At 48.8% G+C, this 13,352-nt stretch overlaps 1 protein-coding gene across 1 annotated transcript in view; it reads left to right on the forward strand.

Moving 5' to 3' along the window:
• The first annotated feature begins 527 nt into the window (after positions 1–527).
• The window catches only part of SPG7 (SPG7 matrix AAA peptidase subunit, paraplegin), a 75,879-nt gene continuing 63,054 nt past the window's right edge, over positions 528–13,352 (forward strand). Inside the window, exon 1 of the mRNA XM_030204607.1 lies at positions 528–753. Within this exon, the coding sequence (XP_030060467.1) occupies positions 661–753 (93 nt within the window). The 5' untranslated portion in view covers positions 528–660. The remainder of the gene's footprint in view (positions 754–13,352) is intronic.

Consider the following 13,352-nt stretch of genomic DNA (forward strand, 5'->3'; position numbering starts at 1 on the left):
TCATAGGTTTGCTTGCTTTGTTTTGAGTGTTCAGGATGACGGCTGCGTTGAGGAGTGGAAACAGAGATTGGCATACTTCCACTCCTGTCTATTAAACCTCCTTGCAACAGCTCCTAGGTTTGCTTGCTTTGTTTTGAGTGTACTGGATGACGGCTGCGTGGAGGAGTGGAAACAGAGATTGGCATACTTCCACTCCTGTCTATTAAACCTCCTTGCAACAGCTCATAGGTTTGCTTGCTTTGTTTTGAGTAAATGAGGATGACGGCTGCGCTGGGAAGGGGAAACTCAGACAATCCAAATTGGCTTCCTCGCTTCCAATGGACTAGATAGGCTCACTTCCACTCCTGTCTATTAAACCTCCTTGAGGTACGTTGATGCATCCTAACCTGCTTGAAACGCTGGCAGTGGGACTACGAACAAGAAGGTTGGGTTGAGAAACCTAAATGTGTTCTTCCGCTTCCGCCTCCTACTACGTCTTATAATCCCGCCTTTTAGGCCCGTTGGCTGCTGGGAGTCCATCAGGCTTTCACTGTGCCTCTGCCCCTCCCTCCCCCTCCGCGGTGACCCAGGGGGGAGGGGTTAAGGACCTTGGTGGTGGGTGGTGCGAATCTGCTGCTTCCTGCGCTCCCTGGGCCCCGGCCGGGGAATAGAAGGAGTTGGATGTCGCTTCTGGTCGCCCTTCGGGCCGCAGGCCGTGGGCTGCCGCTTTCCCGGCCTTGGCTCCGCCGCCTAAGCCGGGGGGCTGGTCTGCAGGTAGGAAAACGTTTAACGGTTGTTTCTTCGCGTGGAGACAGGGAGTATTAACCCTTGTCAGGCCGCCACAGTACGTCAAGGTGCTTTTGCCTGACATATAAGTGTTAGTAATGGTGTCTGTATACATATTGATTGTAGATCACCGTTTAATTCTGTATGTCTACGAGCTACGTGAATTTGACTACTACTGCTCATTTCTATAGCGCTACTAGATGTACGCAGTGCTGTACACTTGAACATGAAGACACAGTCCCTGCTCGACAGAGCTTACAATCTAATTAGGACAGAGAAACAGAACAAATAAGAGATAAGGACAAAGAGTAGAAAGATTCCGGAATCCCAAAGAGTAGCAACATTCCATGCGGAATCCCAAAGAGTAGCAAGATTCCAGAATCCCAAAGACTACTACTACTACTTATCATTTCTATAGCGCTACTAGACGTACGCAGTGCTGTACACTTGAACATGAAGAGACAGTCCCTGCTCGACAGAGCTTACAATCTAATCAGGACAGACAAACAGCACACATAAGGGATAAGGACAAAGAGTAGCAAGATTCCGGAATCCCAAAAAGTAGCAAGATTCCATGCGGAATCCAAAAGAGTAGCAAGATTCCGGAATCCCAAAAAGTAGCAACATTCCGTGCGGAATCCCAAAGAGTAGCAAGATTCCAGAATCCCAAAGACTACTACTACTTATCATTTCTATAGCGCTACTGGACGTACGCAGTGCTGTACACTTGAACATGAAGACACAGTCCCTGCTCGACAGAGCTTACAATCTAATTGGGACAAACAGGACAAATAAGGGATAAGGACAAAGTAACAAGATTCCACACAGAATTCCAAAGAGTAGCAATATTCCACGAAGAACTCCAAAGAGCAGCAAGATTCCGGAATCCCAAAGAGCAGCAAGATTCTGGAATCCCAAAGAGTAGCAACATTCCAGAATCCCAAGCACTACTGTTACTACTTATAATTTCTATAGCGCTACTAGACGTACGCAGCGCTGTACACTTGAACATGAAGAGACAGTCCCAGCTCGACAAAGCTTACAATCTAATCAGGACAAATAAGGGATAAGGACAAAGTAGCAAGATTCCACTCAGAATTCCAAAGAGTAGCAACATTCCACGAAGAATCCCAAAGAGCAGCAAGATTCCGGAATCCCAAAGAGCAGCAAGATTCCAGAATCCCAAAGAGCAGCAAGATTCCAGAATCCCAAGCACTACTGTTACTACTTATAATTTCTATAGCGCTACTAGACGTACGCAGCGCTGTACACTTGAACATGAAGAGACAGTCCCAGCTCGACAAAGCTTACAATCTAATCAGGACAAATAAGGGATAAGGACAAAGTAGCAAGATTCCACACAGAACTCCAAAGAGTAGCAACATTCCACGAAGAACTCCAAAGAGCAGCAAGATTCCGGAATCCCAAAGAGCAGCAAGATTCCGGAATCCCAAAGAGTAGCAACATACCGGAATCCCAAGCACTACTGTTACTACTTATAATTTCTAAAGCGCTACTAGACGTACGCAGAGCTGTACACTTGAAGAGACAGTCCCTGCTCGACAGAGCTTACAATCTAATTAGGACAGACAAACAGCACACATAAGGGATAAGGTCAAAGAGTAGCAAGATTCCACACAGAATCCCAGAGTAGCAAGATTCCACACAGAATCCCAAAGAGCAGCAAGATTCCGGAATCCCAAAGAGTAGCAACATTCCAGAATCCCAAGCACTACTGTTACTACTTATAATTTCTAAAGTGCTACTAGACGTACGCAGAGCTGTACACTTGAAGAGACAGTCCCTGCTCGACAGAGCTTACAATCTAATTAGGACAGACAAACAGGACAAACAAGAGATAAGGGAATATTAAAATGAGGATGATAAAATAAGGGTTCTGAACAAGTGAGTAAGGGTTAGGAATTAAAAGCAGCATCAAAAAGGTGGGCTTTTAGCTTAGATTTGAAGACTGCCAGAGATGGAGCTTGACGTACCGGCTCAGGAAGTCTATTCCAAGCATATGGTGCAGCAAGTTTTTAGCGCATTCTAATGATTAGCACGTGCTAAATACCAAGTCGCCCATAAAAACACCAGCACGGCTTAGTAAGCAGGGCCCAAAGAGTATTAGAATGCATTTGTATTACTCCATGGTGCCGCAAGGAAATACTAAAGCAGCAAGGGCTCCTCAGATTGGAGAAGAGACAGCTGAGGGGGAGATACGATAGTGGAACGGGTAGAAGTGAATCGCTTGCTTACTTTTTCCAAAAATACGAGGACTAAGGAGCACACGATGAAGCTACTAAGTAGTACATTTAAAACAAATCAGAGAAAATATTTCTTCACTTAATATGTGTTTGTAATATTACTCAAGGATTGTTACTGTCATCTATGCTGTTCAATATCTGCCACTAGTGAGCTGATTCAGTCAACGGACACTCAGTTCTACATCTATGCGGATGATGTGCAGCTACTCATACCCATTGAACCTAACTTACTTTCAGCACACAATAACTGATTACCTATCTAACATCAATTCAAGAATGGGCTAAGCACTGCAAACTTTGCCTGAACCCAAGTAAAACCAAGCTTCTCTGAGTCCCTAACACAAGTGGATACATACCTGACATCAAAATCTCTTGGGAAGTATGACCCCCCACCCCCCATCACAAGTCAGGAACTTGGAATACAGTTAGATTCAACACTTACTCTGATTTCACAAATCCAAGCAACATTCAAGAGCTGCTGCTTCTATTTGCGACAGCTGCGCTGTCTCTCTCCTTACATCGAGAAGGTAAATCTTATCTTAGTTGTGCATGCCATGGTAACAAAGACTGGATTACTGTAATGCACTCTACAACGGTCTGACTACGAAGGGCCTGCACCAGCTACAGTTGATTCAGAATGCTACAGCAAGACTAATAGAAGGTTGCAAGCGACGTGACTGCATCGCACCATTTTTGCAAAAACTTCACTGGCTACCAGTACAATACAGAGTTAAATTTAAAACTCTTATGTCTGATCTTAAGTACAGAAGTATTGCCATACTGGGACAAACCGAAGATCCATCAAGCCCAGCATCCTGTTTCCAACAGTGGCCAATTCAGGTTACAAGCACCTGGCAAGATCTCAAAACAGTACAATACATTTTATGCAGCTTATCCTAGAAATAGGCAGTGGATTTTCCCCAAGTCCATTTTAATAATGGCTTTTGGCAGTGGTTCCCAAACCTGATCCTGGAGACACTTTAGCCAGTCAGGTTTTTGGGATATCCATAATGAATATTAATGAGAGATATTTGCATGTACTTCCTCCACCGCATGCAGATGTCTTTCATAAATATTCATTGTGGATATTGCAAAAACCTGATTGGCTGGGGTATCTCCAGGATCAGGTTTGGGAACCACTGGCTTATGGACTTTTAGGAAGCTATCCAAATATTTTTAAACCCCGCTAAGCTAACTGCTTTTAACACATTGTCTGGCAAAGAATTCCAGAGTTGAATTACACATTTAGTGAAGAAATATTTTCTCTGACTCATTTTAAATTTACTACTTCCATATCATCAAGCTGATCAATCCATAGACTGGTGGGTTGTGTCCATCTACCAGCAGGTGGAGATAGAGAGCAAACTTTTGCCTCCCTATATGTGGTCATGTGCTGCCGGAAACTCCTCAGTATGTTCTCTATCTCAGCAGGTGGTGGTCACACACAGCAGCAGCTCTGGCTAGGCCTCCAAGCCTAATTTTTAGGTTTTGTTGAGTGCCTGGGGTTGAGGGCTATTCTTGAGCAAGTGCAAACCTGGTGGCGCCAGGTCCCTCCTTTTCTCCCCCCTCCCGCTGGCTCCGTTTAAAAAAAAAAAAATAAAAAAATTTTTGAACGTCCTTAAAGGCGTTTATTTCGACGTTTATTTAAACGTTTATTGCAGCTACTCACTGGGACACCAGGTCGTTACAGCTCGGAGCGGAAAGCAGGTAATTTTTACCTTTTTATAGCGGGCAGGGGGTTCCCCGATTGATCTCCACGTGGCCTATGGCGTCGGAGGGCGAGGGCGCAAAGAGTCGCTCCCCGGATTGCTTGGGCGCTTCTAGAGGGGATGCGGGGGTCTTGAAGTCTGATTCGCCCTTGTTGGGTGACAGTTTCGTGACCGATGAGTGTCCCGGTCCTTCCTCAGGTGTGGCGGTTTTTCCCGCCATAAACGCCCATCCCCCGCTGCTCGCCTCCGCCATCTTGGCCGGCCACGCGGCTCGGACGGCTTCTTCTTGGGCCGCCCTTGAGGTAGGAGACATTAATGCCATGAACGCCCTTAATTTGGGCGACGGCACAAAAGCGGCTAAAGTTAAGCGCCGTTCTTCCCGCGTGGCTCCTTCGTGGAGTGTCGCGCCGGACACCATCTTGGATGCGCAGCATGTATCTCCCCCGCTCTTGCGAGCGCCGGTTGAGGGTGCGTCTAGGGCTGTAGCCCAGGCTGCGGAAGTGCACAGTCTGGGGGGTTTCTCCCCCGAGTTTGTTTTGCTGCTGCATCAGGCCTTCCTTATGCAAAACGCTGCCCCTGCTCCCTCGTCTGGTAAAGAGGTTGAGGCCCCCGGAGGTAAACGCCCTCGGGTTGATTCCCAGGCCTTGGAGGACTTTGTCTCCTCCGATGTAGATGAGGGCAGCGTATCTGAGTTCTCCCAACGGTCCTTTGCGGATTCCTTGGAGGAGACGGATCCCCGCTCGGATGGAGCGGATGACCCCTCTGCAGCGCGGCTCTTTAGCTCAGAGGATTTGCCCAACCTGTTAGTGCAGGCCATGGGCATTTTGAAGATTTCCTCTCCGGAGGACGTCTCTCCCTCAGCCCCTGTTGGCTCTGCCATTATGCTGGGGACGAAGCGCCCGCCTAGAACCTTCCACGTGCATGACGCCATGCACACCTTAATTTCGGCTCAATGGGATGTCCCGGAAGCGAGCCTTAAAGTGGCTAGGGCTATGTCCCGCCTCTATCCTTTGCCTGAAAGTGAACGTGAGGCCTATCTGTGGCCTACAGTGGATTCTTTAATCACTGCGGTGACTACGAAAACGGCATTGCCGGTGGAAGGTGGCATGGCCCTAAAGGACGCCCAAGACAGAAGATTGGAGGCGGCCTTAAGGTCGTCCTTTGAGGCGGCTGCTTTAAGTTTGCAGGCCTCAGTTTGCGGCTCCTATGTGGCCAGGGCGTGCCTGACTATGGTGCAGCGGGCTTCCCCCTCGGATCATTCCTTGAGGGCTGATTGGCCGGCTCTGGAATCGGGCTTAGCCTATTTGGCAGACTTGCTGTATGATGTCTTGAGGGCCTCAGCTAAGGGCATGGCTCAGACAATCTCTGCGCGGCGGTGGCTTTGGCTGAAGCATTGGTCTGCTGACCACGCCTCTAAATCCCGCCTGGCTAGATTGCCTTTTAAAGGCAAGCTGCTCTTTGGGGTCGAGCTGGACAAAATCGTGACCGATCTCGGCACGTCTAAGGGCAAGAAGTTACCAGAGGTCAGGGCTCGGGCTAGTACTCTCCCCGGTACATTCAGAGGACGGTTTCAGGAAGCCCGTCGGTACCGCCCGGGCAGGTCGGGCTCTTCTGCCCTCTCTTCCTTCAAGAGGAACTTCTCCCCCAAGCAGCATTCCTTTCGCAGAGACTGCCGTCCCGGAGGTGCTCCCTCCGGTCCTCCCCCAGGGTTTCGGACCCAAGGACGTGGCCTTGGTCCACGCCCCAGTGCAGATTGGAGGACGGCTGTCTTCGTTTCTGGGCGAGTGGACCACAATAACTTCAGACGCTTGGGTGCTGGAAGTCATCAGAGACGGCTACAAGCTAGAGTTCTGCCGACCCTTAAGAGACGGGTTTGTACTCTCTCCCTGCAAGTCTCCGGTCAAAGCTGTGGCAGTGCAGCAGACCTTGGACAACCTGATCCGCCTGGGTGCAGTCGTTCCGGTGCCAGAAAATCAGCTTGGCAAGGGGCGTTACTCCATTTACTTTGTGGTACCAAAGAAAGGAGGTTCTGTACGGCCTATCCTCGACCTCAAAGGGGTCAATCGGGCCTTGAAAGTTCGGCACTTTCGCATGGAGACTCTCTGCTCTGTTATAGCGGCAGTGAAGGCAGGGGAGTACCTGGCATCCTTGGACATCAAGGAAGCGTACTTGCATATTCCCATCTGGCCTCCTCATCAACGTTTTCTGCGTTTTGCAGTCCTGGGCCGACACTTCCAGTTCAGAGCCCTCCCGTTCGGTTTGGCTACTGCCCCGCGGACCTTCTCCAAAGTAATGGTGGTCATCGCGGCCTTCCTGAGGAAGGAAGGAGTACAAGTCCATCCTTATCTGGACGACTGGTTGATCCGAGCCCCCTCTTATGCAGAGTGCGGCAAAGCTGTGAACCGGGTGGTTGCTCTTTTGAGCTCCCTGGGGTGGATCATCAACTGGGAGAAAAGCCAGCTGCGCCCAACTCAGTCCCTGGAGTATCTGGGAGTTCGATTCGACACCCAAGTGGGCAGAGGTTTCCTGCCAGACAATCGGATTGTCAAGCTTCAGGCTCAGGTGGACCTGTTCCTAGTAGCCTCTCCTCTTCGGGCTTGGGACTATGTGCAGCTGTTGGGCTCTATGACGGCCACGATGGAAGTAGTGCCCTGGGCCAGGGCTCATATGAGACCACTACAACACTCTCTGCTGCAGCGCTGGACTCCGATGTCGGAGGATTATGCTGTGCGCCTTCCCTTGGACCCAGCAGTGCGCAAGGCGCTGAGCTGGTGGACGCAGACAGACAAGTTGTCTGCAGGAATGCCTCTGGTGACCCCGGAGTGGATTGTCGTCACGACGGACGCCTCTTTGTTGGGCTGGGGAGCCCACTGCTTGGGAAGGACAGCGCAGGGGCTCTGGTCTCCTGCAGAGGCAAAGTGGTCTATCAACCTCCTGGACCTCAGAGCCATTCGGTTGGCGCTTTGGGAGTTCATCCCGGTACTGGCGATGAAGCCTGTACGGGTCCTGTTGGACAATGCCACGGCTGTGGCCTATGTCAACCGCCAGGGAGGTACCAAGAGCGCCCCTCTAGCCAAGGAGGCCATGAATCTATGCCAGTGGGCGGAAGCGAACCTGGAACAGCTGTCAGCGGCCCACATTGCCGGAGTCATGAATGTCAAGGCGGACTTTCTCAGTCGCCATACTTTGGAGCCCGGAGAGTGGCAGCTATCTGCTCAGGCGTTCTTGGACATCACGAAGCGCTGGGGCCAGCCGAGCCTAGATCTGATGGCGTCATCGGCCAATTGCCAAGTGCCGCGCTTTTTCAGCAGAGGACGGGACCCTTGATTCCTGGGAGTAGATGCTCTTCTCCAACAGTGGCCGACACAAGAGCTTCTCTATGTGTTCCCGCCCTGGCCCATGTTGGGCAGGGTGCTAGACCGGGTGGCAAAGCATCCGGGCCGGATAATCCTGGTGGGTCCGGATTGGCCCAGACGTCCCTGGTATGCGGACTTGATCAGGCTCTCAGTCGACGATCCTCTGCGGCTGCCAGTGGAGCAGGGCCTGTTGCATCAGGGTCCCGTGGTGATGGAGGATCCCTCCCCCTTTGGTCTTACGGCCTGGCTATTGAGCGGCAGCGGCTGAGAAAGAAGGGCTTCTCAGACAAGGTCATCGCCACTATGCTGAGAGCGAGGAAGCGCTCTACTTCTACGGCTTACGCCAGGGTTTGGTGTACCTTTGCAGCGTGGTGTGAAGCAGGCTCACTTTCTCCCTTCACTGCTCCAATTTCTTCAGTGTTGGCGTTCCTGCAAGAAGGTCTGGAGAAAGGCCTGTCGCTCAGTTCCCTTAAAGTCCAGGTAGCGGCTCTGGCTTGCTTCAGGTGCCGCCTGAAGGGTGCTTCCCTGGCTTCGCAGCCAGATGTGGTGCGTTTTCTCAAGGGAGTTAATCACCTGTGCCCTCCTCTGCACTCAGTGGTGCCTGCGTGGAATCTCAACCTGGTGCTAAGAGCGTTACAGAAGCCGCCTTTTGAACCCTTGTCGAGGGCATCTCTGAAAGACCTGACGTTGAAAGCAGTCTTTTTGGTGGCTATCACTTCAGCCAGAAGAGTTTCCGAGCTCCAGGCACTCTCATGTCGAGAGCCTTTTCTGCAGTTCACTGAGGCAGGAGTGACTATTCGCACAGTGCCTTCCTTCCTGCCCAAGATTGTTTCTCGCTTCCATATGAATCAGCAGCTCTGTCTCCCTTCCTTTCGTAGGGAGGACTACCCAGAGGAATACTCTGCTCTCAAATATCTGGATGTGAGACGAGTTATCATCAGATACTTGGAGGTGACCAATGATTTCTGGAAATCGGATCATCTGTTTGTCCTGTTTGCAGGTCCTCGTAAGGGTCTGCAGGCTGCTAAGCCTACAGTGGCAAGATGGGTCAAGGAAGCCATTGCAGCGGCTTATGTGGCCGCGGGGAAGGTGCCGCCTATCCAGCTGAAGGCTCATTCCACTAGAGCTCAGGCGGCCTCGATGGCAGAGGCCGGGTCCGTCTCCTTGGCAGAGATATGCAAGGCGGCAACTTGGGCATCGGCCCGTACATTCTCCAAGCATTACCGCTTGACTGTGGCTGCTCGGGCGGAGGCCCGGTTTGGAGCTTCAGTGTTGCGGTCAGGGATTTCTATGTCCCGCCCTGGGTGAGTACTGCTTCGGTACATCCCACCAGTCTATGGATTGATCAGCATGATGATATGGAAGGTAAAATTATGTATCATACCTGATAATTTTCTTTCCATTAATCATAGCTGATCAATCCATAGCCCCTCCCAGATATCTGTACTGTTTATATTCTGGTTGAATTTTAGGTTCAAGTTTAATCTTCAGTTACTTCAGGAGGACTTCGTGTTCAAGTTTTTTCACTTGGATTCTTCAAGAGTTGAGACGAGTTTGTGTTACAGTGAGCTGCTGCATTCCTCTCCCCTCCGTTTTACGGGGCTGGATTGAGACTTAAATTCTGCCGGCACTCCCTCCCGCTTCGTGCGGCTGTAGGGCAGCTTTGTACCCCTCCCGCTTCGGCGGTGTTAGGGTCAGTCAGCTCCTCCCGCGGTTGCGGTTGCAGGATAAGCCAGATCCCCCCGCATCGGCGGGGTGGTGTCCCTCCCCCGCTCCGCGGGGATGAGCTGGACGGATTCCCCTCCCCCACTTGTGTGGGGATGAGCTGGGTTAATTCCCCTCCCCCGTTTCGGCAGTGGTGAGCTGGGCAGAGTGTCCCTTTGTGGGTGTAATTCTCTAAGTGCTGAGTCCTGCGGATGGAGCTTTGATATCGACATACTGAGGAGTTTCCGGCAGCACGTGACCACATATAGGGAGGCAAAGTTTGCTCTCTATCTCCACCTGCTGGTAGATGGACACAACCCACCAGTCTATGGATTGATCAGCTATGATTAATGGAAAGAAAATTATCAGGTATGATACATAATTTTACCTTTGTAACTTCATCGCATGCCCCTTAGTCCTAGTGTTTTTGGGAAGAGTAAACAAGTGATTTACATCTATCCACTCCACTTATTATTTTATAGTCATCTATCATATCTCCCTTCAGCCGTCTTTTCTCCAAGCTGAAGAGCCTCTCTTTAGCCTTTCCTCATAGGGAAGCCATCCCGTCCCCTTTATCATTTTTGTTGCCCTTCTCTGTACCTTTTGTAATTCCACTATATCTTTTTTGAGATGTGGTGACCAGAATTGCACACAATATTCGAAGTTCGGTCGCACCATGGAGCAATACAAAGGCATTATAATATCCTCATTTTTTGTTTTCCGTGCCTTTCCTAATAATACCTAACATTCTATTTGCTTTCTTAGCTGCTGCCGCACATTGGGCAGAAGGTTTCAACATCAATGATGACACCTATTGATGACTCCTAATGTGGAACCTTGCATTGCGTAGCTATAGTTCAGGTTCCTCTTTCCCGAGGACCTGAAGAATAGGATGATCCTCTATACACCTCCAAGGATACTGAGGTTCCCTTGAGGACTATCACTAACCACACTGTCTCCAAAAGACATTACACGATGTGATACCAGCACGTGAGCCTTCTCTTGAGTGGCCCCCACAGGTGTAGGCCCCACACTCTGGAATGCTCTCCCTGAAAGGCTTTGCTTAATACAAGACTATCTCTACATCAGGAAGCAGGTTAAAGCTTGGCTCTTCAACCAGGCCTTTAATGGAAGAATTAATTAACTTTTTAGTCTCACTCACACAAGAAGTGATACGGGCTGCACTTGTTTGTCCACTCCTGCCCTAGCTGAGATAGTGTTTAACCATTTCTCTGACCTCATATGCAACTTTATTTAAACTAGTTAACTTATTTTCTAACTCGTCTTACTCTCTTTCCTATCTTCTGTAATTTTATTGCTTATGTTTGATTTGTTCTTACTGAGTGAATTCCTTCAATAAGGTGGTAAATAAAGACTGATAATAAAACTCTGGAATTAATTTCCAGAGAATGTGGTAAAAGCATAGCTTAGCATGGTTTAAAAAAGGTTTGACTAATTACAGAAAAGTCCAGAAACCATTAAGCAGTGGATTTTCCCAAGTTAATCTTATTTCTAGGATAAGTAGCATAAAATCTGTTTCTCTTTTGGGATCTAGCGAGGTACTTGTGACCTGATTGGCCACTTTTGGAAACAGGATACTGGACTTGATGGAGTTTCAATCTGGCCCAGTATGGCAAGGCTTATGGTCTTATGCTATGCCAGGCTGATTGCATGTGACCTCGTGTGCAGAGGCCTGAGCAGTCTACCCGGAGGCAATCTGCAAGGCGTTGACTTGGTCTTTGCTCCATTCCTTTGTGAAGCATTATAAACTGGATTTGTTGACCTGAATTAATTCAGGCTACTGTAGAGGTATCATTCAAGGGGCCTCGTCTTCCCCCACCCAGTGAGTTCTGCTTGGGTACATCCCCTTAGTCTATCAATAGTTCTTAACCCTTCTAAAATAACCTCCAAGTTTAATTTGAGTAATCTAACTTCAATGCCATTTAAATTAATTGTAGTTTTATTTTTGTATTGAGTTTATTAAGGAGATAACACAAAATACACATGCACAGCAACATTTTCATCAACAACACAAAAAAAAAGGTACAAATAAGAATCTCTGAACTCATGTGCTTTCTCCTTACACCCACCCCTCCGCCCATACTCTAATCAAGAATCAAGCACTAGAGGATCAGGGTGTGAGGACCAAAGAACATAAGGGTCCCATGTACGAAGATAAGCCAAAATGCATCCACTTCATAGTGCTGTTAACTTAGACATCAAGTGAAGGTAGTCCAATTTGTGCAAAACTACACGAAGTCCAGGTATAGTAGGCTGTTTCCACACTGCTGCTACAGCCAGTTTACTGGCTACACACACTTGAGTGACCAGTTGATGACTAGGAGATTTCACTCCCTGTGGCTTAACATGCAGGAGACAATGTTCCATTTTCATGGGATAGGAGATCTTGGTTGAGCTTAAAACAAATTTCAAAACATTAGTCCAGAATGTTTGAGCTTGAGGGCAAGTCCACCAAATATGGCACATGTCCCCCACTAACCCACAATTGCGCCAGCATAGAGCAGAGTCCAGCCAAACGTTGGGGGGTATTAGTACCAGCAATGAAGTATCTTATAATTATTCTGCCTCGCCTCACCCTATGCTTGGAACAACCTTCCTGAACCCTTACGCCAAGCCCCCTCCCTGCCCGTCTTTAAGTCTTTGCTTAAAGCCCACCTCTTCAATGCTGCGTTCGGCACCTAACCCTTACCGTTCAGTGAATCCAGACTGCCCCCATTGGACCGACCGTTCACTTGTCTATTAGATTGTAAGCTCTTAGAGCAGGGACTGTCTCTTTTTGTTAAATTGTACAGCGCTGCGTAACCCTAGTAGCGCTCTAGAAATGTTAAGTAGTAGTATTACATATAGCAGTGATTTAACCAGAGCTGAGATTGTGATGTCATAATGCCTCATTCCACCAATGCCTAAGAGCCAACCTCATCAGTGATGTCACAATGGCTCAACTGTCCTATACTTGCTATACTTGTCTTTGCTTAAAGCCCACCTCTTCAATGCTGCGTTCGGCACCTAACCCTTACCGTTCAGTGAATCCAGACTGCCCCAATTTGACTGCCCCCATTGGACCGACCGTTCACTTGTCTATTAGATTGTAAGCTCTTAGAGCAGGGACTGTCTCTTTTTGTTAAATTGTACAGCGCTGCGTAACCCTAGTAGCGCTCTAGAAATGTTAAGTAGTAGTATTACATATAGCAGTGATTTAACCAGAGCTGAGATTGTGATGTCATAATGCCTCATTCCACCAATGCCTAAGAGCCAACCTCATCAGTGATGTCACAATGGCTCAACTGTCCTATACTTGCTATACTTGTCTTTGCTTAAAGCCCACCTCTTCAATGCTGCGTTCGGCACCTAACCCTTACCGTTCAGTGAATCCAGACTGCCCCAATTTGACTGCCCCCATTGGACCGACCGTTCACTTGTCTATTAGATTGTAAGCTCTTTGAGCAGGGACTGTCTCTCTTTGTTAAATTGTACAGCGCTGCGTAACCCTAGTAGCGCTTTAGAAATGTTAAGTAGTAGTAGTGATACCTTGA

The sequence above is a fragment of the Microcaecilia unicolor genome, chromosome 5 (assembly GCF_901765095.1).
Source record: "Microcaecilia unicolor chromosome 5, aMicUni1.1, whole genome shotgun sequence".
NCBI classification, from domain to species: domain Eukaryota; kingdom Metazoa; phylum Chordata; class Amphibia; order Gymnophiona; family Siphonopidae; genus Microcaecilia; species Microcaecilia unicolor.